Here is a 24685-nt window from a genome sequence, read left to right as displayed (position 1 = left end):
GCAGAACACAGGGGGCGCTACTCAAGTCAAGTCCATAAGCATTTACTAAGTGTCAACAACATGTCAGCCACTATGATAATAACTGGAGATACAAAGAAGGGCAAAAGCCAGTCCTGATACTCAAGAACCTTCCAGTCTAAAGGGAAACAACATGGAAACAACTATATCTAATCAAGATACATACAAGATAAATTGGAGATAATCTCTAAGGGAAGGTGGTATAGGATTAAGGAGGGCTGGGAAAGACTTGTTGTGGGCTTCAGTTGAGACTTGAAAGAAGCCAGGAGGCCATTAAAAAGTGGCCCAAAAAACTCTATTAGCTTTAAAATGTTCATTTTAAAATGTTCTTTTAAAACAAAAATGTTCTTTTAAAACAAGTGAAGGAAAGCACTTTTGTTTCTGAAAACTAATTAACCAAATACTTCTCTGTCTTTTCCAAAAAAAGTTTGAGGCAAAATAACCTACTAGCAGATCAAATGAAAGCATTTATTTAAGTAGTCTGGCTGGGGTTTTAGAGGCAGATTAGCTGGGTGGGGCCATGGTCCTTTTCTGGTTTGGTAAGAAGGTTAGAAAACATCACAGAACCCAGTGATTAAGAGAATTTGGATTAGATTTTCCTCCTTCCACCATTTTCTTCTTTTTCCCCCATATGTTTTGTATTTCATCATAAAGAAAACTGATAAAAGTGAGTCCTGTGGCCACATCCCAATGTTCTAAGGTTTGTTGTTTCCTCTGAAGCAGAATATGCACGGTACAGTGGAAAAAACACTGAACTTGCGAGTCAAGAGAGTTGGGTTTGAGTTCGGGTTCTGCCATTTACCAGAAAAGTGCCCTTGGGAAAGTCTGAGAATAATTTTCTTCAGGTAAGGACAGAAATACTTACAGTACCTATCATATACTATTGTAGTGAGGAAAGAGATGGAGTTTGTATGTGAATTTCCTTGAGACCAAAGTTCCTGTTCACTAGGTTATGAATTTTCAACTGTGACCAAACCAGCAACCTAGATTTCCTTAGCCAAGTGAGGAAAGCACTCAAATCAAGACTCTCAATGAAGCAAAGGTCTCCTTAATCAATTGCCTGAAGGTCTGACAAAACTGTTACACAACAGAATTAATCCAATAGGGAGGAAGGGTGTAGGGTTACTTAGTTGCTACTGTGAAAAGTCATGCTCTCCTCACTGAAGATCGCAGGCTTTCAGGATTCAGTTAGGTGGAAGGTACATTAAAGACTATCTAGTCCAACCCTTAGGCTTACACAAGAGTAGAAATAGAAGAAATGGAATTCGAACCTGGTTTTTCCTGGCTTCAAATCCCGCATTCTCCCTTTTATACCAACATGCTCTTAGCCCTAAGTAAATCAAGTTTCATATAAACTAGGCTGCTCTTCACAGCACCAGATCTCCCCTCACTTTTATTTTCCCTTTCTTCTAATTTAACAGCCTTTCCTGGGAGGGAAGGAAATTTTACAGCCAGGATATAAACTGTGGAAGTCAAAGGTGTTTTAATGGAAATGCTGACAGACGTTTTGTACTGTATTGGCCCTGCTGGGCACCATAGATTATGGAGCTGAAACCCCACTGTTGAACAAATTTACAGCCAACAACCCTGATCTCAAAGCTTTGCAAAAACCCCATTCTGTTCCTTGAGCACATTTTTAACTTAATCCAAAACCTTCAAAGAGTTAAATTTTCTTCCCCACCCCCCAGACAGTGATCTAAATGGGTTTAACGGTTAGTATTTTAATGAGTTGTCATTTCCTGTGCAGATAAAGATTCTCATAGTATTTAACCATCCGTTTCCCTGGGGCTCAACCAATACCAGGGTATTATTCATGGTGACTCAGAATGGACCAGACTCTTTGCTTGATTCAACTGAGATAAATTACCCTCCAAGTGAAACTGGACTCCCTACCAAGGTAGGACAGACAGCTCCAGAGAGAAAGGGAGGATTTATCATACAATCGGTCTGAAGATGTCAAATCTGGCTCCCATTAATATTTATGGCTTTATACTCTTAGGGTCTAAATAAAAATATATTACTTCTGCTTAAACCAGAAAAAAAAAGGAACAAATCAAGAGTTAGAGCTAATAGTAAACACCAACTTGTCTTTCACATATAAGTGTAAGATGCACTTATCTGTGTGTGACTGAATTCAAGTGTTAGTTTCTCTCCTGATCTAATGAGAATTCACTATTCCATACAGGCTTCCTAATACAGAAGTTGACTAAAGCCTTGGCACTGACATGGCAGTTTAAGGAACTAGTAGCTGTAGTAGTTTTTAGGTCAGAAATGCTGTGGCAATTCAAACCAAGGCACCTCACACCCTGGAATCTAAGGTCCAGAAAAGTTATGAACTTGCCCAAGGTTATACATCTGTTTGTTCACTTAGCAGTAAGGGGTGGGAAATACCCTATTTTACCCTTAAAAGATATATAGCTTTCAAATATACTTGAGAGGCTGAGTTTATAGTTTCTGGTACCTTTTAAAAATGTTGTGATTTAACTGTAAGCTTTAGGATCAAAACATCTTGAATTTCATTTGCATCTGTGCCCCTTTCAAATAATTAAAACCTTCTTTGTGTTAGAGCTAGCCTATTGTGTGCTGCAGGATATTATAAACACAACACCATGGGTTTCTCAGGACTTTGGGGACAGGCTCCTTCTACTGCTTTATTTAGAGATGCCAGGTGTATTACTGTCCATGCCTAGAACTCTTCTAATACAAGCTCTTTCAAAACACAATTCCCAGTCAACTCTGTTCTTAGCCATTTGGACTTAATTTCTATGAAATTAAAATGAGGCAAGTTATCCTTGCTATTGGTAGCAACACTATGAGACAGAATCCAATTAGGGAAAATCCAGAAAATCCAGAAGAGCAGCAAAAGACAAAAAAAGGGACTCAGAGCAAAGCTAGCACTAATAACCAACTGAAAGAAATTGGCAGTTGTGTGCAATAAAGGTCTGTTAAAAATCAACTGAATTCTGTTATAGGAAATAAAGGTCAGGAATCTTGTGCCAGCTCAACTGGGACACAGACGAAGGTCAGTTTCTCCCCACTGGACTTTGTGGCTGATTTAGGGGAAGCTACTACTTGAAAGGGAGCTCCTCCTTTGCATTTCTGAGGGTGATGCATAAGAGATGAATTAGCCAACTAGCAGCCAAAGGGCAAGGAAAATATAGGACATAATTTGCTAAAAGGTAAATTTAAAGTGGGATAAGGTACCTAATGTACTGTGGTAAGAGACAACATGGCCTAGTGAAAAGAGCACCGAATTTGAAAACAGAATCTGGTCCTGCATTAACGAGCTGAGTTGTTAGGCAATTCATTCAACCTCCCTGAGGATCAGCTCCTCCTCTATAAAATGTGGACAATCATAGTAGGATCATCTGCCTCGCAGGGTTGTTGTGAAAAAGCAAAGCACTGTAAACTGAAAAGCATGATATAAATGAGTTATTATTAATAACAGAATTATTATTATTTAGGGTGAGACTGGGGGAGTCATACAGGAACTTATCTCCATCACAGGATAGTTTTGTTATCCCAGAACCCAATTTAGTTGGATGGACACTCAACATCGAGGTGCTTCTGGGAACTGAAAAGGAAGTGAAGATACAATCTCTGCTCTCAATGAATTTGTAGTTTAAAAGATGAGACAAGCTTAAGAAAGAAATACACTTAAACATATGTGACAAAAACATACCACATATGAACATGCAGAGGATGATGGAATCAGACCTCAGATTATGAATGACAACAACAGGGGTATGCACAAGCATCAAAAATAAAACAGGCAAAGCAAAAGGAAGTCAGTAAGGGAAGGAGACAGAAGCCTAATTTGGGAAAGGTTTCATAGTGGAGATTAATCTGAAGTGAAGTTTTGACAAAGAAGATAAAGGCTTTTCAGGACCTTTGCACAGTGGCTCTGAAGAGGTCTGGAGGAGCTGTTAGATGGGAATCTGTTCGAAGCTTTTTTAGCCAGAAAAACACTAGGTAGAAACCACACAAACTGATATTACAGGGCAGGGATTCTTTACCTTTTCTGTGTCTTGAATATTTGTGGCAATCTGGTGAAGCTTATGGACTCAGAATAATGGTTTTTAAATGCATTAAGAAATATACATTCAAAGAAAAACTAATTATACTAAAACATAGTTATAAATTTTTTTTAAAGCCCACTGTCCCCAGATTAAGACCTCTTGTTTTAGAAAAACAGAAATGCTTTTTTTTTTTCCTGTCAGTATTTGCAAAGACTTTTCCAAACTGAAGATTTCAGGGGAAGAGAATGAAAATCATGACAATAGTTGCTAAGTAAATACATAAACCCAAATAACTATGCTAACAACCACATTTTCACAACCATTTGTAGCAGTCTGGGACATAAATGAAATATAAGACATGAAAATATCTTCTGCAAATTCAAGGAGTGTATGAAATATTCACAAGGAAGTGTGGAATCAGCAGGATGTCTAATGTCAACATCCAATATTTCCTATATTGTTAAGAAATAGGGTTGTTAAAAAATACATATACACAACCAATCTGCCTCACTGTTGCATATGTATAAAGGTGCAGGTGAATTAACATTAGCTTTCCAAGTGTAACAGCTAAAATTCACCAATATATGTTCCTTAAATCTCAACTCAAAACTTCATATTCAGAGTGGTCCAAGTAGCAAGAGATTTCTAACAAGGAACTGGTTCAGAAACTGACTATAGAATTGACAAAGTCTGATTTTAAACTTCAGTGTTTCCACATCAGACACGCAATTCCTGTTAATGTGAAATATTTCTATTTTTCTATGCTCAACTTAAACTATGAAGGAGAGTCAAATTAAAGATCTGTAGGCACAACGTAGAATTTACAACCTTGTCTCTGATCTCAGCCTCTCCAATGCTTCTTTCCCTCTGTCTCCATACATTTCATAACCATCCTCACTCAAAAGGTATTTTATGTTTAGAGGGTGGGTCAAGGACTGGTAGTGAAAGGCTCACACAGCTCATTCTGACCACTTGCCATGTGTGAGGACCCAATGATACAGACAACATTCAGCTGCAAGCAGCTACTCACTGGTAAAGATGATTTATCTTGCCACAGGCAAACCTCAACCTTTGAGGTCAAATGCAAAAAAGTTACTCAACAGCACTACAGGGAGAGACTGGAACATTCTGTATGTGGTTTAAAGTCCCTCCTCCTTCCTCCACTCCCCACCCTTTCCATGTTCAATGATTAAGTTATGGAAACAGTTTCTTGGTATGGTGAAATAGAACTGTGGACTTTGTCTTCCAATAAGATCTTGGCAACCTGACAGTGTGCCAGTGTTCTGCATATGCTATATTTCGAGTAATAGCCCTACAATTTTGTTCTGGAAAATTCTACTCCATGTTTAAATTTTAGAAACCTGTGTTGTTTCTACCACCACTTCAAAGCTGAATCTGCATGTGTTTTCTAAGATAATACCCAATGATCTTCTCATGAACATTCTTGCTAAAAAAGGGCTTGAGAATTATGCTGAAAGACTTTAAAAGGATCCTTATATCTGAAACATTGTGATCCATAATATAGGTCATAGATCTTATCCTTTGATCAAATCAGTGCCAGGTAAATAATGTTTGTGCCAACCCATGTTGTTTGGAAATGAGTTCAACACCCCTCTCCTTTCCCTTCTAACACTCCAGATTGGTTTAATTCCCTTGGGTGGTATTAAATGGGCATTCTTCCATACTATTCATCTGGCAGTATAGTAAACCCAATCTTGTGGCAGGAGAGAGTTCAGGTATTTTTTCATTTGCTAATGAAAAGACTCCATTTCAACTGCATAAACAACAGAAACCAATACAGGATTTCAGAATTTCACATGTGAGATGTCAGCAAAAGAGAAAATCTATTTTTAGCATCTACCAAGAAGGATTTAGTTCTCCATTAGGAAAGTTTCTCTTTCCGGAACCCTTCTCATGACAGGTAACTTTACAGTCAATACTCAGTGTTAGAGAAACTAGTGTCAAACAGACAAGGAGTAACCCAAGTTTCAATGTCTCCTACCTCTTGGCAGGGGGCTGGTAGACTAGAGGTATGGAATGAGAAATTTTCATATGTGGCCAGTGTGCTGGATCTGTTATTTATTTTACTTGGCTTTACTTATTTATTACTAGGGGGTGAAGGGAGGGGACAAAGGTGGTGGGCCAGGGTAGTAGGGACAATGGGAAATGGCAATGACATGAAAAAATTCAATAAAAAAAGGTAAGGTTCTATTCTGTCCACCAGGTTCATCTCCCATTCATCCAAATGGCTTCTTCTTTGGGGCTATTCCTTGGCTACTCCTTGTCTTTTCTTAGTATACAACTGGATTCTATACAGCCAAGTCTTGGTTTTTTGGAGAGTTCAGAGTCAGTTTATTAACCTGTGCAGGGATTTTACATACACGCATGTGCACATGCGCACACATGAAAAAGAAGCAGCCCCTCTAATCTGTGCCTTGAGCAGATCATGAAGAAGTTTTTCTCCAACCTAATGGACACCAATTTACTTTCTAGGTAGATATTCCAAAGAAACTGAATCCTCATATTTATCTTCTTAGATATGTACAAAGCGATTGTTCACCCTCATGTCTACAAAATCTCTATATTTCATCAGGATCTAGAGCTTTCCCAACACTCTTGGAACGGACTTCTATAGACAACTTACTTTAAAAAACTAACTACCACATATGCTAGAAGGCCAGCTACAGGTGTCCCCAGCAACACATTTAGGTCTGGCCACTTCTCACTTTAAGAACACAAGCTAGGGTCGGATATTTTTTTCTTTATTTTGCAAGGTATTCAGAATATTATAAAATTATATGTGAACCTAAGGACACCAGAGATATGATTAATATTATTCATTACAAAATGTCAATGGCTCATTTTTTTCCCAGGACACCCGGGGGGAATGGGAAGCTAGAACTCCATATACAGCTTGCCCTTAGTATAAACAAACCTTGGTGATGAGCATATTCTGATGAACTAGGTAAAATTGACAGTCTAGGCTTTTTTTTTTGGTCCTTTCGCCCTCTTAGAGCAGCCCCTTTAACAAATCCTTCAGGTTTCCAATGACTGCATGTTTCTCCTGTGCCCTCTCACTAGTAAAACTTGATTCAGGAAAAAATTTGATATGCTATTGACGGTTAATTATAAATTTAAGACCCTTCTAGGGGGATATTTGTATTTTAAGCCTTATCTCTTAATTTTAATTTCATTAAAAGAACTTTAAGAAGATTCTAAATCACAAAGAACTGGACCTTAGACATTATCTAGCTCATTTACCTCCATCTTACAGATAAGGCAAGTTTCTTTTTGGACTGAGGGCCTTCATTGCCCTCTTAATAAGAAAATTCATAGGAAGAAGCGTATTTACTTGATAAACTCTTACCAGTGTTCCTCCAACTTTTCAGAGTGACAAACAGACAACCACAATGCATGTATATAGGATGATGCTAGCTAGTTTTCATAGGGCTTACTGTTACTACTAAATAAAACTTATAACAAAGTTAACCTACGACATATTTTAGTGATACGCATAATCATTGTGTGGTTATAGTAACTAAATACAAATGCTGAGCATTTGGCACATTTTGGGTCCTACTTTTACAGAACTAAATCAATTTCTGTTCATTTTGTTAGTTTTCTAACAAAATCATTAAGGTGAAGCGTATCCCTTAATAACACAATCCTTTTGGTCATTACACACTTAAGCATGTGAAAAGACAAAATTCCTAATGCCAATGCCTTGCATTTTGTACACTGCTGTCTGATCAATCCTTTTCTGAGCACCAACCCTCCTCTCCCCCCCATCACAAGATATGTCTAACTACCCTTCTAGACCATAAAGTTTCAGGCTGCCTGGGGATGTGCAGGAGGAGGCTTGAGAGGGAAAGAATAAGACAAGTGGTACATAGGCTAGTAGAGAGGGTACAGAAGAACCAGATCTGATGTCTAGCAACTGAGATTCTTAAGGCAGCAGGATGGGGAACAGTCAGTAGATGAATGGCTTTTGATGCTAGAACAGGAAATGGTGGCCCAGCCCTTATAAAGTTCATCCTCTCTGGATGGAAAAGGTTTGGGGGAATAGAGGAAACAAAAGATAGCTGCACCACTCCTTCGGATCTATTCCTGTCTATCTCACTAAAACTGGGGTTCTTAACCTTTTTTTTTTGGTGAGGGACCTTTTTTAGCTGTCTGGTAAAGTTCATATATAAATGTTTGGAAATGCATAAAATGAAATTCATAAGATTACAAAGGAAATCAATTACATTGAAATATAGTTATCAAAACATTGTTTAAAAAAGTTTGCAGACACCAAGTTAAGGACCCCTGCCCTAAAATAACAGGCTCATCTTCAGTACTAACCTTAGGCATGACACAATTTCAAAGCAAAGAAAGATTCCTTTCCTCTCCAAAATATATCTCCCACCCATGTTCTTTTACTTTTAATCTCTTTTTTACAGGATATAGTCTTTCAAAGGTTTTCAAAATGCAGCTGCCTGAGAGTTAAAATATTGTTATAAATTACTTTTAGTTCATGTAAGAATTAAGTTATCAGATCCTTTCAGGGTGTTATAAGGACTTAGAGAACTAGAAGGCATACCTGACCCCAAGAGGAGCAAGGGAAAGGGAAAAGTGATACCACTGAAGGGGAAAATAAAAACTAGAAACAAATCTCACTTTTCAATTTTGTTATCAGTCTACACTGTTTTCTCTCCAGCAGTGCCAAAGGAGCAGATGTTATACACCAAAAGAACTTTTTGCACTGTGTGGGGTAGTCATGCAAGCTTGAATCTTACTGTGATTTTAACTGTGGTTATGAGTGTGCTTTTGGGCAGGGGCTGGCCAAACCTGGTGGCCAAAACTACTTTTTTACATGAGAGACTAGATTGAGATTATACAAAACAAAAGTATCATCACTCCATCTGGCTCTCCCTTATTTTTCAGACTGATTTTCTTCTCTAACTTTGTCTTGGTGCTCTGCATTTCTCTTTCTAATCTGAAACTGATAATTGGTTTTCCATTGCTTAAACATTCATTTCTCTGTTATGCCTTTAAGTATTTTGTATTTAAATGTGGGAAATATTATGCAAAAGATGCTTGCTAACAATCCTGTACTAGTTTACACAAAGATTTTAGCAGGAGTGAAGGGATGATATTTTCTCTGTATTACCAAGGATCAGTACCTTTGCCAACTCCTAAAACTTGCAATATAACCTAAGTGATGACGTAGCTAGTCTTTGCTTTTGCTAAAATACAAATTTTATCTGTAATAAATGTATAATGGGATAAGGGAAAAAATAGAAATGAATCCTCAGAAGAGAAGCATTTAACAGATTAGAGATTTGAGATCACCCAAGGGGAAAGTTTGTGAGGGTGATTTGGAAGGGCAACTTTATTCAAAAGAGTGCTCTACAATCACACTTTATAAGTATTATTTTCAATTAAGCTCAGTACTCTATCTGGTAATAAAAACAAGAAGACTATTTCCTCATTTCCCTTTCTGGAAGAGAACACTTCATTTATTTATCAGTTAGGTCAAGAATATGAAATCACAAGTTCAGGCTTACTAATAACTCATCTTCTCTGTGTCAAATTAATCTCTGTTCTAGGCACTGGTGAGGTTGTTCACTAAATTTTTTTAATGCAATTAACTTATTTTTAGTTATCAGCATTCACTTCCATAAGATTCTGAGTTTAGATTTTCTCCCCCCTCTCCTCCCCCCTCCCCAAGATGGTGTACAATGTGACATCAGCTCTACTTACACATTCATAGTAAACATATTTTCACATGAGTCGTGAAGTAAAGAAGAATCAGAACTAATGGGAGAAACCAGGGGAAAGAAGAAACAAAACAACAAGAGGAAAGGAGAGCAAACAGCCTGCTCCGCTCTGCAGTCAGACTCCGGAGCGCTCTGGGTGTGGACAGCGTCTTCCATCGTGAGCCTTCTGGAGTTGTCTTAGGTCCCTGCATTGCTTACAAGTTGCTCGCTAATTTTTAACAATTGTGTTTTTAAAAATCTCAGGAAAAGCAACTGTTTTAATCCAAACTGATGGAGACAATGTGATTTTTAAAATGCTACTACTGCCTTAAAGACTAAAAAGATATTGTTTGTAATTCAGTAATTAAGAACTAAGTGAAGCAGCCAAGTTGGGTTGTTTATAATGTTTTATATACTATGTAGCAAAAAAATTGATGAGGTAATCCCAGCAGACAGTGCTAGGGAAAACTTGAGGATACTAGGACATTCCGACATCTGACTCCTGAGAACATAGTTATACCATGACATCAGCCATCTAATTTAATAAAAATCTGAATCTAGTAAGTCTTGAATATGTTAAAGTAACGATGAAAAACTATCTCCAGACAGCAGGAACACTGCCTATTTTAGGGGATGGGAAGTGTGGGGGAAGGGAGACAATTACTAGCATGGAAAAGCATTCTCAAATGGAATTGAATATCAGACCAGTGTTGCTCGAGGAATGAAGGTAGATTTGATGAACCTGATTCTACACAAATTTTGGGAAGCAGCATAATATATATTTTAGAAACAGAACATCAGTTAGGGAAAGCCTAGGCACTACCAATGATTTGTATAATCAAATATGGCAAGTTACCTCTGCTTTTTTCATTTATGAGAAAGGAATCAGGATAGCTTTCTCCATAAGACTCTCACAAATGTGGTTAGGATAATAATTCTGTCAGTTTAAATACACAGCAGTTATTTATTTTGGATGACTGTCTAGTAAGAGATTGTGATGTAAAATACCAACAAATGCCTTCCCTTTGTGGGTCTCCCCCATTGGAATGTGAGTCCCTTAAGGCCAAGGACCGTGTTTTTGTTTTTCTTTGTATGGCACAGGACTTAGTACAGTACCTGGCACCTTTTAAGTACTTGATAAAAGCTTACTGACTTTTAATTGTGACAATAGAAGAAAAGACCTGGCTGTCACATCCCTCCTTCACATATGTAAGCTGCAGGTACTCCAAAGTTTTACCACAAGGCAGAACAACAATTTCCTGCAAACATGAGATGGTGCTTTCCTTAGGCTAAAAAAAAAAAAAAAAAAAGAAAAGAAAAAGTATGAACTTGACTCCTAGAGGGAATAAATGAAGGGCCAAGGAAAATTCACCTTCCTCCTTTCTAAAGTGAGTTAGCATACTCTTTTCTGTGGAGCAAGATTATTAATTCCATATCACTTTCTATTTATAGGAAACCAGCCATCCAATCATTTCATTACTTATTTCTCATGACATTCTGGAAACCAACTTCAAGACAGGTACATGTGTCAATGAATACAAGTACTGTTAAGTACTTCCCAAAATGATCTAATGAAATAAAGAAAAGTTAATGTACAAATTATAATCCATGCTTCTAATCAGCAGTTTAGGGAGTAATAAATCTGATTATAAATCTGAAAAAAAATCCGCAAGCATACAGCTCCTCAGACACACCTTGTGAAATGTGACTTTTACTCTTATACATTAAAGGTAACATTTTTACATAGCAAGCATTTCCAGAAATGTATGGTTCATAAACTGCTTTTAAGAAAGTAATTTTTTCCTGGAAAGACTTACATAAACTGATACAAAGTGAGAAGAACCAGGAGACCATTATACATAGTAACAGCAATATTATATGATGATCAACTATCAATGACTTAGCTATTCTCAGCAAGACAATTTCAAGGGACTCATGATAACAAATGCTTTCCACTTCAGAGAAAGAACTGATGGAGTCTGAGCAGACTGAAGTGCACAAATTGGGTTTTTCCCCCCTTTTGGGTGTCTTCTTTCACAAATGACTAACATGAAAGTGTTTTCCATGACTGTACATGCATGACCTATATCAAATTACTTATTTCTCAGGGAGGGAACAGAGGAGCAAGTGAGAAAATCTGGAATTCAAAAATTAAAAAAATTCATGCTAAAAACTGTCTTTACAAGTAATTGGGGAAAAATGTTATTTATCTTTAAAAAAAAGTAAGTTTTTAAGATGACTGCATTCACCTCTAAATACTAAGTACTGTTTTCATTTCAAATGCATAGGCTAGACCAGATGAAATGAACTATTCAGCTGAACAAAATTAGAGCTTTCTATGCTGTTTTATCAAAATTAAGTCTGTATGACAGTAATAGATCCACTTAGACTATATGCTGAAGTTGGTTTGGCTTACTTTATAATGTTAAAAACTGTAAAGTAAAAGTATTTGTTCAAGAAAGGTATAGTTCATCTTCTAAAAATTAATGAGAAGTTTCAATGTTGTCCCAAAGTAGTAAGTCATGTGATATATAGAAGTCTTTTCAAACAAGGCCACATTTTAGAATTTTTTCATATTTTATTTATACCTAATATCCAGCATTTAAAAAATCCTTGCTGATTAATAACTAGCTAACATGAGTTTGTACATTACAAAATTTATTAAGAAAAATGGGTGTGGGAAAAGGAGCTAGCTTCATATGTCACAAACAAGTTCTTCTTTCTCTGGAATGATATAGGTTTTATAACTTTGTAAGATTATTTCAAGTATAATTTGTGACTAGAAGAATAAGTAGCCAAATTAAATTTAAACAGAGACCACTTGAATTTCATACTACTCTGCTGTGGGACAAAAGGGGATAAGAGTTCAAATAAAATCTAAGTCACCAACTCAACTAGTATCTGGTAATCATTTTTATAATATTTACTGGGTGCAAGGTACTATGCTAGATGTCGCGGGCCACACAAAGAAGAATAAAAATTAAGTCCTTGCCTTCACAAAGCTTATAGTCTAGTAAAAGATACGAGCCATATGTAGAGCATAATTCGTTCTTTGTCAAAAGCCTTTTTGCAATTCCACAAATAAAAGATTTTCACAAAGACATTATCTCATTACTACCTCCTGCGTGTTTCCTCTCATTCAAACAGTAAAGATATTATTAGTCTTATGATTACTCACCCAATGAGAGCCACCATCTGGTCTACTATGTGTTTGCTGAAAGTTATAATAACGAAAAGTTTCTGTAAGAAAGAAAACTTTGGTCAAAGGAATATTTACTCTATCAAAAGACACACACATCACGTCACTATCACAACTCCCAGTGCTTTATACTAGCACTACTGAAAGGCAAAAATCTTCCCAAGGACTTTTCCAACTCTTGTTTTTAAATAACACAACAGGAAAAAATAAATATGGTCAAGTGCTACCTATCTGTAATTTTTCATTTTACTCTTAATATTTCCACATTCTAAGAAATTTTTTCCCAAGCATAATGCTAGGAAAATGTCTTTCCAAGCCACATCAAGCTTATAACCATATCTGGATGGGAAAACATGAGTCATGAAACCAAAGACTGGAAAGAGTTTTTGCTGGACATTTCTGAATTATTTTGATATATCCCTTGAATGAAATGTACCATTAAACCAGTGTTCTCCAAAGTGGAAAACTTGTATCCCTAGTGGGCCATGGCATTTCTCCTAAATTAATGGATAGGAATATGGGTTACATCCCAACCCTTCCCAAACAAAACTCCACTTGCCCCCCTTTACACTTATTATCATCCAACACTCCCTCACTCCAATCCCTCCTGCAGCTAGTCTCCCATGGCTATGCAAGCACCCAATATCTGACTCCTCTTCCAATCCTAGAGATGACCTTTCAGAGTAGCTATAACCTTACCATAATGGTACACTCACACCAAAAACAGCTAAATTACCCCTGTCACTAGTGTACCCACATCCTGTTCCTCGGGTAACCTCCAGACACCCCTCAACGAGCTTAATGCTCTTGGGCACTGACCCATGAGTATGAGCCCTGGCTCCTGTTCTGTTGTAAATGGGATTAAGAGCGAGTCACACAGGAAGAGGATGCATGGATAGGTTGTGATCTGCACATTAGATATTATAATACTGCTCCCCCAAACTCTGCACCCCTTTAAACTTCTCTATTTCTGTTGAGGATGCCACTATCTTTTCAGTCACTCAGATTCACAAGCTCAGTGTCACCTTCAAATTCTCATCCATTTTACCTTCACAACATCTATCATAACTATTCCCTTTTCTCCAATCATTAGTAACAACTCTCATTCAGACCTTTATCACCTTTCACCTGGACTACTACAAAAGCCTCCTAATTTGTCTCTGTGCCTCCAGTAAGTTACCACTCCAATCCCTGCTGTACTTCCCCCCCCATCAAAAAGATATTTCTAAAGCCCAATTATCACTCCCCTGTTCAAACCCCAGTGACTCTCTATTGACTTTAGGAGACATGATGACCTAATTCGCCATCACAAACACTTGGGCCCAAAAGTCATGAGGTATGAGACTGGTTTTGATTTAGTCTGAAAGAACATGCAAAAAACTCATATCCAAGCCTATAAACAGTGAGGTCAACTCCACTTCCCTTTGTGCAGCTCAGCCTGACTTAAATCCAATTCACATGCAAATCAAGACATCACTTGTGATGTCATAGGTCTTCTGAGAATGAAGGATGAAGAACAATAATACTTAGGATCAAATATTTCATTTTTCTTTAACTTCTATGTAAGTTTTATAATGTATACAATTACTAGTACAATAGTATATATATATGTGTTTGTGTGTACGTATGTGCATCTTATATATACACATACATATATACGTATTTGTGAGTAAGTAAAGATACATATATTGGGGGTGCATGCTCAAAAAAGTTTGAAGTCTATTACATTAAATGACTAGACACAAGGTTCAATGGCTCACCTCTAAATTACCAATTTGTTGCAGGATATCCAGGTTATAGATATAATCTAAATGCTTGGATAAGTTTTATAAATCCAATCCATGGCCTTCAAAATATTAGACTGTAGTACTGGTCTTTTTGGTTCAGGAAATGTTAGGAAATCACTAACCAATACCCCAGGATTTCTAGACCCACTGTAAACCAGTTTGGACTCATGGGTACAGATGAAAAGTCATTCATTCTTCTAAGATGTGTGATGTGGACCGTAGAAAATGTTTGCTACTTGTTACACGTGGCAAGGAGATACACAAAGCTGAAATGACATATTGTTAGACCGTTTAGGGGAATTAGTCTTGTTTTGGTGAATACTGAATTTTTAATGATAGTAGGTTTTTTCCTACAAGTATTCTCTATGGTCCACATTACATCCTTAGACCTAATGAGAGTAATTCTAGACTTCTACATTATACTCCTACTATATGCTAAAATAATAAAAGTGGGTCATACTGAGACTAAAATAAGCTTGCCAACTAGTAAAAACAAAAACCAAATCTCTTGCAAATCCATAAAAAAACCTGTTTTACTAGCTTGTCCAAACATAAGATAACTTTTTATCTTCCCTGTAGAAAGCATTCATTCCATATCAAATATTATTTTAAAGATGGATTAGATTAGCATATACTTTGCAATGAGAAAATAATTGGTATAAGAACATAAGTTTAAAATCTGCCCCAGAACTGAATAATAAATTATAAACTATGAAACTCCCTCTACCAATGCAAATTAGCACCTGTCCATCAATTTATAGTCTTTAGAGAAACTGCTTGGGACATTAAGATTAAGTTCTATAGCTGACTTTGGAGTGAGTATTGTACAAGAAAATAGAATTATGCCAAAGAATGCAATGCTACATTCTGAGGTTTAGCATTCAAATCACAAAAAGATACTTAACTACGAATTTATGTGCTCCATTATATGCAAAAATAACAGGTGATTACTGGAAAGATGATGATTTTTATCAACTAAGGCGTTTAAGTGGTGATATCACAAAAAACAAGGTAATTAAGGGTTGAAGGCAGATCATTTATGTGAAAAAGCATTAACAAAGACTTTCTGGTATATTAAAAGCCAGCTAAATGGAGTTATAAATCTTTCACTAATAATACACTTAGTGGTCTTGCTACTCAGTTTTACTGTCACAAGTCTATTCTACCATCATTTCTGATACCCAAAATACAGTGAGACATCCAGATGACTGTACAATTTCATCTCTCAAACACAGCACAGTATTTTTCTCTTTATAGTAGCCTCCTAATACATTGTGCTGGGTATGACAAAATAATGCTTCAGACAGGGAGGAGGGGGGGAGCCAAGATGGCATAGTAGAAGGACAGACCTGCTGTAGCTCTCCCTGAAAAGCCCTAAAAAACCTGTAAAAATGACTCTAAATAAATTCTAGAGCAGCAGAAGCCACAAAACAACAGAGTGAAAGACATTTCCAGGCCAAGGCAGCCTGGAAGGCTGACAGGAAAGGTCTGTTGCACCTCACTCAGAGCAGAGCACAGCCCATGGAGCGCAGCCTTGGCTGCGGTCTGGCATGGACAGGACCAGAGCAGGCTTCAGGGTGTGGAATCTTGGGGAGCAGCTGCGGTTCCCAGATTCCTCAACCCACAAACACCAGAGATAGCCTTCAAGGGTCAGTAAGAAAGCTCTTTCACTTGAGTGAGAAGGGAGCAGGGTCCTCTTGACCTAGCCCTGGCCCCAGGCAACTGCAGTATCCATTTTTAGAGCCCTGATTGTGCCACCTTGGAGGAATTGAGAACTTACAGGTCCCTAGAGTATACCTTGCACTTGACAAAGGACTTAAAAGTCAAGTAACTGGCTGGGAAAATGCCCAAAAAAGGGGGAAAAAATGATGATAGAAGGTTACTTTCTTGGTGAACAGGTATTTCCCTCCATCCCTTCGGATGAGGAAGAACAATGCATACCATCAGAAGAAGACATCAAAATCAAGGCTTCTGTATCCAAAACCTCCAAAACAAATATGCAATGGTTTCAGGCCATGCAAGAGCTCAAAAAAGAGCTTAGACTGAAAAATCTAAGTAAGAGAGGTGGAGGAAAAATTGGGAAGAGAAATGAGAGCAATGCCAGAAAATCACGAAAAGCAAGTCAACAGCTTGCTAAAGGAGACCCAAAAAAATGCTGAAGAAAATAATACCTTTAAAAATAGACTAACCCAAATGTCAAAAGAGATCCAAAAAGCCAATGAGGAGAAAAATGCTTTAAAAAGCAGAATAAGCCAAATGGAAAAGAAGGTTTAAAAGCTCACTGAAGAAAACAGTTTGTTAAAAATTAGAATGGAGCAGATGGAAGCTAATGACTTTATGAGAAACCAAGAAATTACAAAACAGACAGGGAACATGTGTCCCTCAGAGTATCTCAGGTTTGAGGTCCAAATAAGGTTACAAAAAAATAAACAAAAGGCAAAAAAAAGCACCCAAAACAGCCACGCTCAACTCCATAAAAGTACACGCGGCACATAGGAAAGGGACTGGGGGTTCAGGAGAAAGAGGGAGCCAAAGGGTACAAACTAATGGGAGCTAACAGGTTACTGCAGAGTAAGAAAGAGTCTTGAAAGGTTCTTAGTGAATTAGATCAAAGTTCTTATTTTGACCACTGATCAGGAGAAAGTCAATGGCTGTCCTCAAGGGTCCAATGAACAAGAAGAATGGAAAGAGGCATAGCTAAGTCAGCTGGTACTTTTCAGGAGAGGGATAACAGCTGGCAAAAGGTATCAACATAAATTGCTTAATGCATATATCAGAAAGTTATATTAATTTAAGCTAAGGAAAAATATAAGGCACAAGAGGAAAAAAATGTGAAGAAAAAGGTAGATTGCTTGAACACCAAAACTTTTATTTTGTATATTTCTTTTATTATTTAAATAATGGTTAAAGATGTTTATAATACCAACTAAAATTACATACCAAGTTCTGAGAAATGTTTGTTGCCTAAGCTACATCTGGATGTACATCAAGTTACATGCCTTTATGGAGTATGTAACTATGATACAATGGAACATAACAAACATATCCTATTTGCCTTAACGTAGGAGAAAAGTTTAAAAGATTCTTTCCCTTAAATGACAAATTGATGTTAGGCTCTTGCCCATTTTAGCAAATAAATGCTTATCTTGTAATAATTCTAACTCAACTAAAAGAATAAATGTACATGTTCTTTTCATATTGGATACTACAGAATGCTTTTAATATTTCACTGATTTTTACCAGCTGGTAGAAAAAAGGTTCAAAAAGTGTTTAAAGCAGGACAAGGAAATGGCTGAGCTAGGGAAATTTGGGTTATGGAGAAAAGGTGTTACTTTTAGAAATGACAATGTTACTGTTGCTATCCAAGAGGTTTAAAAGCAGTATCTTCCTTTAAAAAGGATCCTTTATAGGAGACTGGGGGAAGGGGAGAAGTATCAAATGTGAACAAGTAAATCTTATGTTAACTAGAAGAATGATTCAAATGCACTTAAAAATATGGTAAAAGGTTTTCGGCTTATCCTCCTGAACCTTAACTCCTGCTATTTAATTTAGCATTATTTTAAGTATTTGTTTACCATGCTACCACTAAGAGTTTAAATATTAAGCTGACAAGTCTTATTTATAACATATTTTGCTTTTTTACAATGCTTTTCTGTTATCATATTGAAATCCCTACTAAGCAACCAATATTTTAATGTTTTTATAATTATTTGTACTCTATAACATGTGACAAATTTTTTGTAGTTAATATTTTCCATAAAAAACAACAATGTCCCTGGAATTTGGAGGTTCTAAGGATACAACTGAGAAAATGACAGATTCAAGAAATAAACCAGCATCTAATATAAAAAAGTATGATCAGAACTGGACAAACAGAAGCAACTTTGGTCACTAGTATTTCCCTAAGAATAAAATGTCAAGCAGCAATAGGGAGATCAGAGACAGAAGAACATTTGTAATTACTGAGAAATGCATCAGAGCAGAGATAAGTCCTTACTGTTCTTGACTTTCCTCCAAAAACTTGTCCTATTGTTACAATCCCTTCCTCTCCTTAAAAGAAACTCCATGTTCATTTCATTTTATATCAATACTCTTTCAACTGCTAAATCCAATTGCCTTTCTCAGTACTTATTCTCCTTGACACCTTTTAGGCCAAATGCTAGAGGACAGCAAATATAAGTTTAGAATCTGAAGAGGCTGAATAAATTATGATAAATAAATCAAATAATAACTTTAAAAGAATCTTTTACTAAATATAAACAAATAAGTAATTTGTAAAATTCAAAGAGCTCCTCTCCCTTCTAGATATCAATTTATATGATTGTCCCTTAAAGCCAGTCTCAAGACATTTATCTGAAACTCTTTTTTGGGTGTCAGGAGATGGAGTGCAGTATCTGAAGAACAGTGAAAAGGGCAGTGTCACTGTATTTTAGAAGCAATAGAGGGAAGCAAAATGTAAGAAAAGTGGAAAGACAGAAAGGAGACTGGTCACGAATGCTCCTGTAGAGCATTTGCATTTATATTTTATCCTGAAGGTAACAGGGAGTCATTGGAGTTCACTGAATAGGGGAGTGAAACATGGTCAGATCTGTGCTCGAGAAAAACCACTGGGAGCTGAGTGCAGGATACATTGGAGCAGGAAGAGACCTGAGACAGGGAGACTAAATGACTATTGGAACTGTCAGACATGAGGTGATAAGGGCCTGCACCAGGGTGTGTGAGTGGAGAGGAAACCTACATTAGAGATGCTGTTAAGGTCAAAATGACAACATTTAGCAATAGATTGGATATGAAGGGTAAGAGTGAGGCTTGGGTATCTAGGAGGATGGTTGTGCCTTTGATAATAATGGGGAAGTATGACTAAGGGAGATGTTGCATTTTGAAAGATGAGTTCCATTTTGGACAGGTTTAGTTTGAGATGTATAAGGAATATCCAATCTGAGATGTCTAAAAGGAATCTGGTGATGATATACTTGTGCCCTTAGAAGAGAGATTAGGGCTAGATATATAGATCTAGGAATCACGTACATAGAGATGATAATTGAACTCATGGGAGCTGATGAGATCATCAAGTGAGATAGCATAGGGAGAGATAAGAAGTAGCCTTAGGATCAGTTTTGAGAGACTGACAGGTATTGGCCATGACCTCGATGAAAATCTAATGAAGGAGGATGGTGCAATGGCAGCTTATGGCACAGCAAGTAGAGCACTGGGCCTAGAATCAGGAAGCTCTGATTTCAAATCCAGCTTCAGATACTTATTAGCTATGTAACACTGGGCAAGTCATTTAAATTCTGCTTCCATTTCTTCAGCTGTAAAAATGGGGATAAAACTATCATCTGGGGTCAGCAAGGTGGTGCAAGGAATATACAGAGTGTTGGCCCTGAAGTCAGGAAGACCTGAGTTCAAATTCGGCCTCAGACACTTGACACTTACTAGTTGTGTGAGCAAGTCACTTGACCCTGATTTCCTTGCCTTCTTTCCTCCAAAAAAACAAAAACATAAAACCCCAAAACAAAAACAAAAAACCTACCATCTGCCTCACAGTGTGGTTATGAGGATGAAATTTGTCACAGTGTCTCACACACAGTATATTTGTCCTTCATTGCCAAAGACCATGCCAACAGAGAAATGATATGACTTGCACTTGACTTTGTTTTGAGTGAAGGAAGGCTGTGCAGGTCACCAGCCTCACTTCTCCTCCAGAGCCATCTGAATCCAGGGACCAGATACTCATCAGGATGACTGGAGATGACCCAGGATGAGGCAATTGGGGTAAGTGACTTGCCCAAGGTCACACAGCTAGTGAGTGTCAAGTGTCTGAGGTGAGATTTGAATTCAGGTCCTCCTGACTTCTGCACTGGTGCTCTATCCACTGCACCACCTGGCTGCCCCCTTACACACAGCAGGTGCTATGTGAATGTTTATTCTTTTTCTCACAGGAACAAAGAAGAAAATATACAGGTGAAGAGGGTGATTAGCAGTGTCAAAGGCTACAGAGATTGAGAATGAAGATTGAAAGCCATGAAATTTGGTGATTAAAAGACGATTAGTGACACTGAAGAGAGTAGCTTCAGTTGATGATGAGGTCAGTGGAGAACTCAAGTAACTCAAAGCAAGATCACACAGAGCCAACAACCCCATTCAAAAACACAGCAGGAGGGAAGAAGCCCAGAACTGGCACAAAGCTCAAATTCAACAACTAAAAGTGGAGAGATGGATAAGTCAAGAAAACACACAAACAGTATTAAAAAAACCTGTAACAACTACAAATAGTACAAGAAAAATTTTCCACAAAGACTGTAAATTCCTAAGAAAAATAAAGGATGATGCAAAAAGCGAAATAAAATTTCTGGCAGAAATAACTGGAGAAGAATAAAGAGAAAGTGTTAAACCACACCCAAGTAACAGATTCCCTGAAAATAAGAACGGGCAAAACAGAAATCAATCATTCCATGAGACAGCAAGAAATAACTAAAACAAAAATCAAAAGATGCAGGAAAAAAAGAAAATATAAGACATTTGATATAAAAAAACTGACCTGGAAAAGAAGTCAAATGGTAATTTAGGAATCACTGAACTTCCTGAAAAACATGATTTTAAATAAAATCCTATATTCTAAGAAATCATAAATCAAAATGCCCAGATTTGATTGAATCAAGAAGGAAAAGTGAAAAGAGAAGAAATCCATCAATTACCTCCTTAAGAAAAATCTAAAGGAAAGGACCGTGGAATATTATACCCAAAATCTTGAGCTCCCATCTCAAAGAAAAAATACTTAAGCATCCAAAAAGGAGTAGTTCACACACCAAGAACCACAGTCAGTATCACACAAGACCTGGCAGCTTCTACTAAAGGCAAGAAATACTGGAATATAAAATTCTAAAATTCTAAAAGGAAAGAGATATAGGCTTACAACCAAAATAACTTAGGCTGCAAAGCTAGGTATAATAATATTGGAGGAGAAAATGGTCCTTTAATGGACTACTGAACTTTCAAATGTTTCTGATGAAAAGACCAGAGTGAGTCAATCAATAAACATTATTTGGGATGTGCCAAGCAGTATGTTAAGCACTGAAGAGGCAAAAAAAAAAAAAAAGAAGAAGAAGAAGAAAACGTAAACAAACAAAATAAAACAAAACACTCTTTAAGCTCAAGGGGACTCACTCACAGTCTTATGGAGAAGACAACATGAAACAAATACTAACAAATTATATAAGGAAAAATAGGAAATAATAGAAAGAGGGAAGGCACTAGAATTAAAAGGGGTTGGGATAGGCTTTCCATAGAAAATTGAATTTTACTTGGGAGCTAAAGGAAGCCAGAGAAGGCAGCAGGATGAGATGGAAGAGGGAGAACATTCTAGGAATAGTGGACAGTAGGAGAAAATGCCTAGAGCCAAGAGATGGAGTGTCTCGTTCCACAACAGCCAGGGGGCCAGTGTCACTGGATCAAAGAATATGTGATGAGGACTAAGATGTAGGAAGATGAGAACGATAGGTTTATGTTTTCCTTTATTTGTATCTCTAGCATGGCTTTTCTTTCTTTTTTTAAAATTTATTTATTTTTAGTTTTCATTCAACATTTACTTCCACAAGATTTTGAATTCCAAATTTTCTCCCCTCTGCCCACCCCAAGAGATTATGCATTCCAATTACCTCTTGCCCAAACCTGCGCTTCCTTCTATCACATGTCTCCCTTCTCTCATCTCCTTCCCCTCTATTTTCTTGTAGGGCAAAATAGATCTATACCCCATTGCCTATATGTCTTATTTCCCAGTTGCAGGTAAAAACAATTTTTAACATTTGTTTTTAAAACTTTGAGTTCCAACTTCTCTCCATTCCTACCTCCCCACCCATCCCCACTGAGAAGGCAAGAAATTTGATATATAGGTTACACATGTATAATTATGCAAAACACTATAACAGTCATGAAAATTAACTATATTTCCTTTCATCCTATCCTGCCCCCCACTTATTCTATTCTCTCTTTTGACCTTGTCCCTTCTTGAAAGTATTTACTTCTAATTACTTATTCCTCCCATTTGCCCTCCTTTCTATCATCTTCCCCTTATCCATTTCCTCCTACTTTCCTCTAAAGTAAGATAGATTTTCATACCCAGTTGTGTGTTATTCCCTCCTTAAGCCAAATCTGATGAGTAAGGTTCACTCATTCTCTCTTACCTTCTCCCTCTTCCCCTCCATTGTAAAAGCTTTTTCTTACCTATTTTATGTGACATAGTTTACCCTACTCTACCTCTCTCTCTCCTTCTCCCAGTACATTCCTCTCTCTCACCCTTTAATTTAATTTTTTAGATATCATCCCTTCATATTCAACTCACTCTGTGCCCTCTGTCTATATACATGTTCCTTTTCAACTACCCTAATAGTGAGAAAGGTCTCATGAGTTACAAATATCATCTTTCCATGTAGAAATGTAAACAATTCAACGTTAGCAAGTCTCTTATGATTTCTCTTTCCTATTTACCTGTTCATGCTTCTCTTGAGTCTTGTATTTGAAAGTCAAATTTTCCATTCAGCTCTGGTCTTTTCATAAGAATGCTTGAAAATTCTCTATTTCATTGAATGACCATTTTTTTCTCCTGAAGCATTATACTTAGTTTTGTGAGGTAGGTGATTTTTGGTTTTAATCCTAACTCTTTTGATCTCAGGAATATCATATTCCAAGTCTTTTGATCCCTTAATGTAGAAGCTGCTAGATCTTGTGTTATCCTGATTGTGTTTCCACAAGGTGGAGGTGATTGGTGTATTTTTTCAATATTTATTTACCCTCTGGTTCTAGAATATCAGGGCAGTTTTCCTTGATAATTTCTTGAAAGATGATATCTAGGCTCCTTTTTTGATCATAGCTTTCAGGTAGTCCAATAATTTTAAAATTATCTCTCCTGGATTTATTTTTCAGGTCAGCTATCTTCCCAATGAGATATTTCACACTGTTATTTTTTCATTCCTTTGGTCGTTTCATAATTTCTTGATTTTTCATAGTCATTAGCTTCCAGCTGCTTCATTCTAATCTTTAAGGAATTATTTTCTTCAGTGAGCTTTTAGACCTTCTTTTCCATCTGGCCAATTCTGCTTTTTAGGGCATTCCTCTCCTCACTGGCTTTCTGGATCTCTTTTGCCATTTGGGTTAGCATATTTTTTAAAGTGTCATTTTTAATATATAATCTATTTATTTTTCAGTTCTCAACATTCATTTCCACAAGAATTTGAATTCAAAATTTTCTCCCCATCTCTCCCCACCACCCACCCCAGGACATTATGCACCCCACCCACCCCTTCCTCCAGTTTGTCCTCCCTTCTAATACCCCCCTCTTCTTCCATCCTTCTCCCCTCTATTTTCCTGTAGGGCAAAATAGATTTCTATGCCCCACTGTCTGTATATCTTATTTTCCAGCTGCATGCTAAAACAATTTTCAACATTCATTATTAAAGCTCTGAACTCCATATTCTCTCTCTTCCTCCCTCCCCACCCACTCTCACTGAGAAAACAAGCAATTCAATATAGGTCATACAAGTGTAACAAGGCAAAACACTTCCATAATAGTTATGCTGTGAAAGACTAACCACATTTCCCTCCGTCCTATCCTGCCCTCCATTTATTCCATTCTCTCCTTTGACCTGTCATAAAGTGTTACTTTCTTCAGCAGTTTTTTGGGTCCCCTTTAGCTAGCAGTTGACTCATTTTTCATGATTTTCTTGCATCACTCATTACTCTTCCCAATTTTTGCTCTACTTTTCTTACTTGATTTTCAAAATCCTTTTTGAGTTCTTCCATGGCCTTAGACAAATTCATATTTTTCTTGGAGGCTTTGGATGTAGGAGCTTTGACTTTGTCACCACCTTCTGTTTGTATATTTTGGTTTTCCTTGTCACCAAAGTAAGATTCCATAATCTGACT

At 37.1% G+C, this 24685-nt stretch overlaps 1 protein-coding gene across 9 annotated transcripts in view; it reads right to left on the bottom strand.

The window, feature by feature from the left end:
* VMP1 (vacuole membrane protein 1) overlaps positions 1–24685 on the bottom strand; it is a 131821-nt gene that overhangs the window by 7062 nt on the left and 100074 nt on the right. For all 9 annotated transcript variants that reach the window (XM_072646897.1, XM_072646902.1, XM_072646899.1 and 6 more), the window contains one exon: positions 12957–13018. In XM_072646897.1, the coding sequence (XP_072502998.1) occupies positions 12957–13018 (62 nt within the window). The remainder of the gene's footprint in view (positions 1–12956; positions 13019–24685) is intronic.

The sequence above is a fragment of the Notamacropus eugenii genome, chromosome 2 (genome assembly GCF_028372415.1).
Source record: "Notamacropus eugenii isolate mMacEug1 chromosome 2, mMacEug1.pri_v2, whole genome shotgun sequence".
Taxonomy (NCBI): domain Eukaryota; kingdom Metazoa; phylum Chordata; class Mammalia; order Diprotodontia; family Macropodidae; genus Notamacropus; species Notamacropus eugenii.
This window is presented reverse-complemented; position numbering and strand designations above follow the sequence as displayed.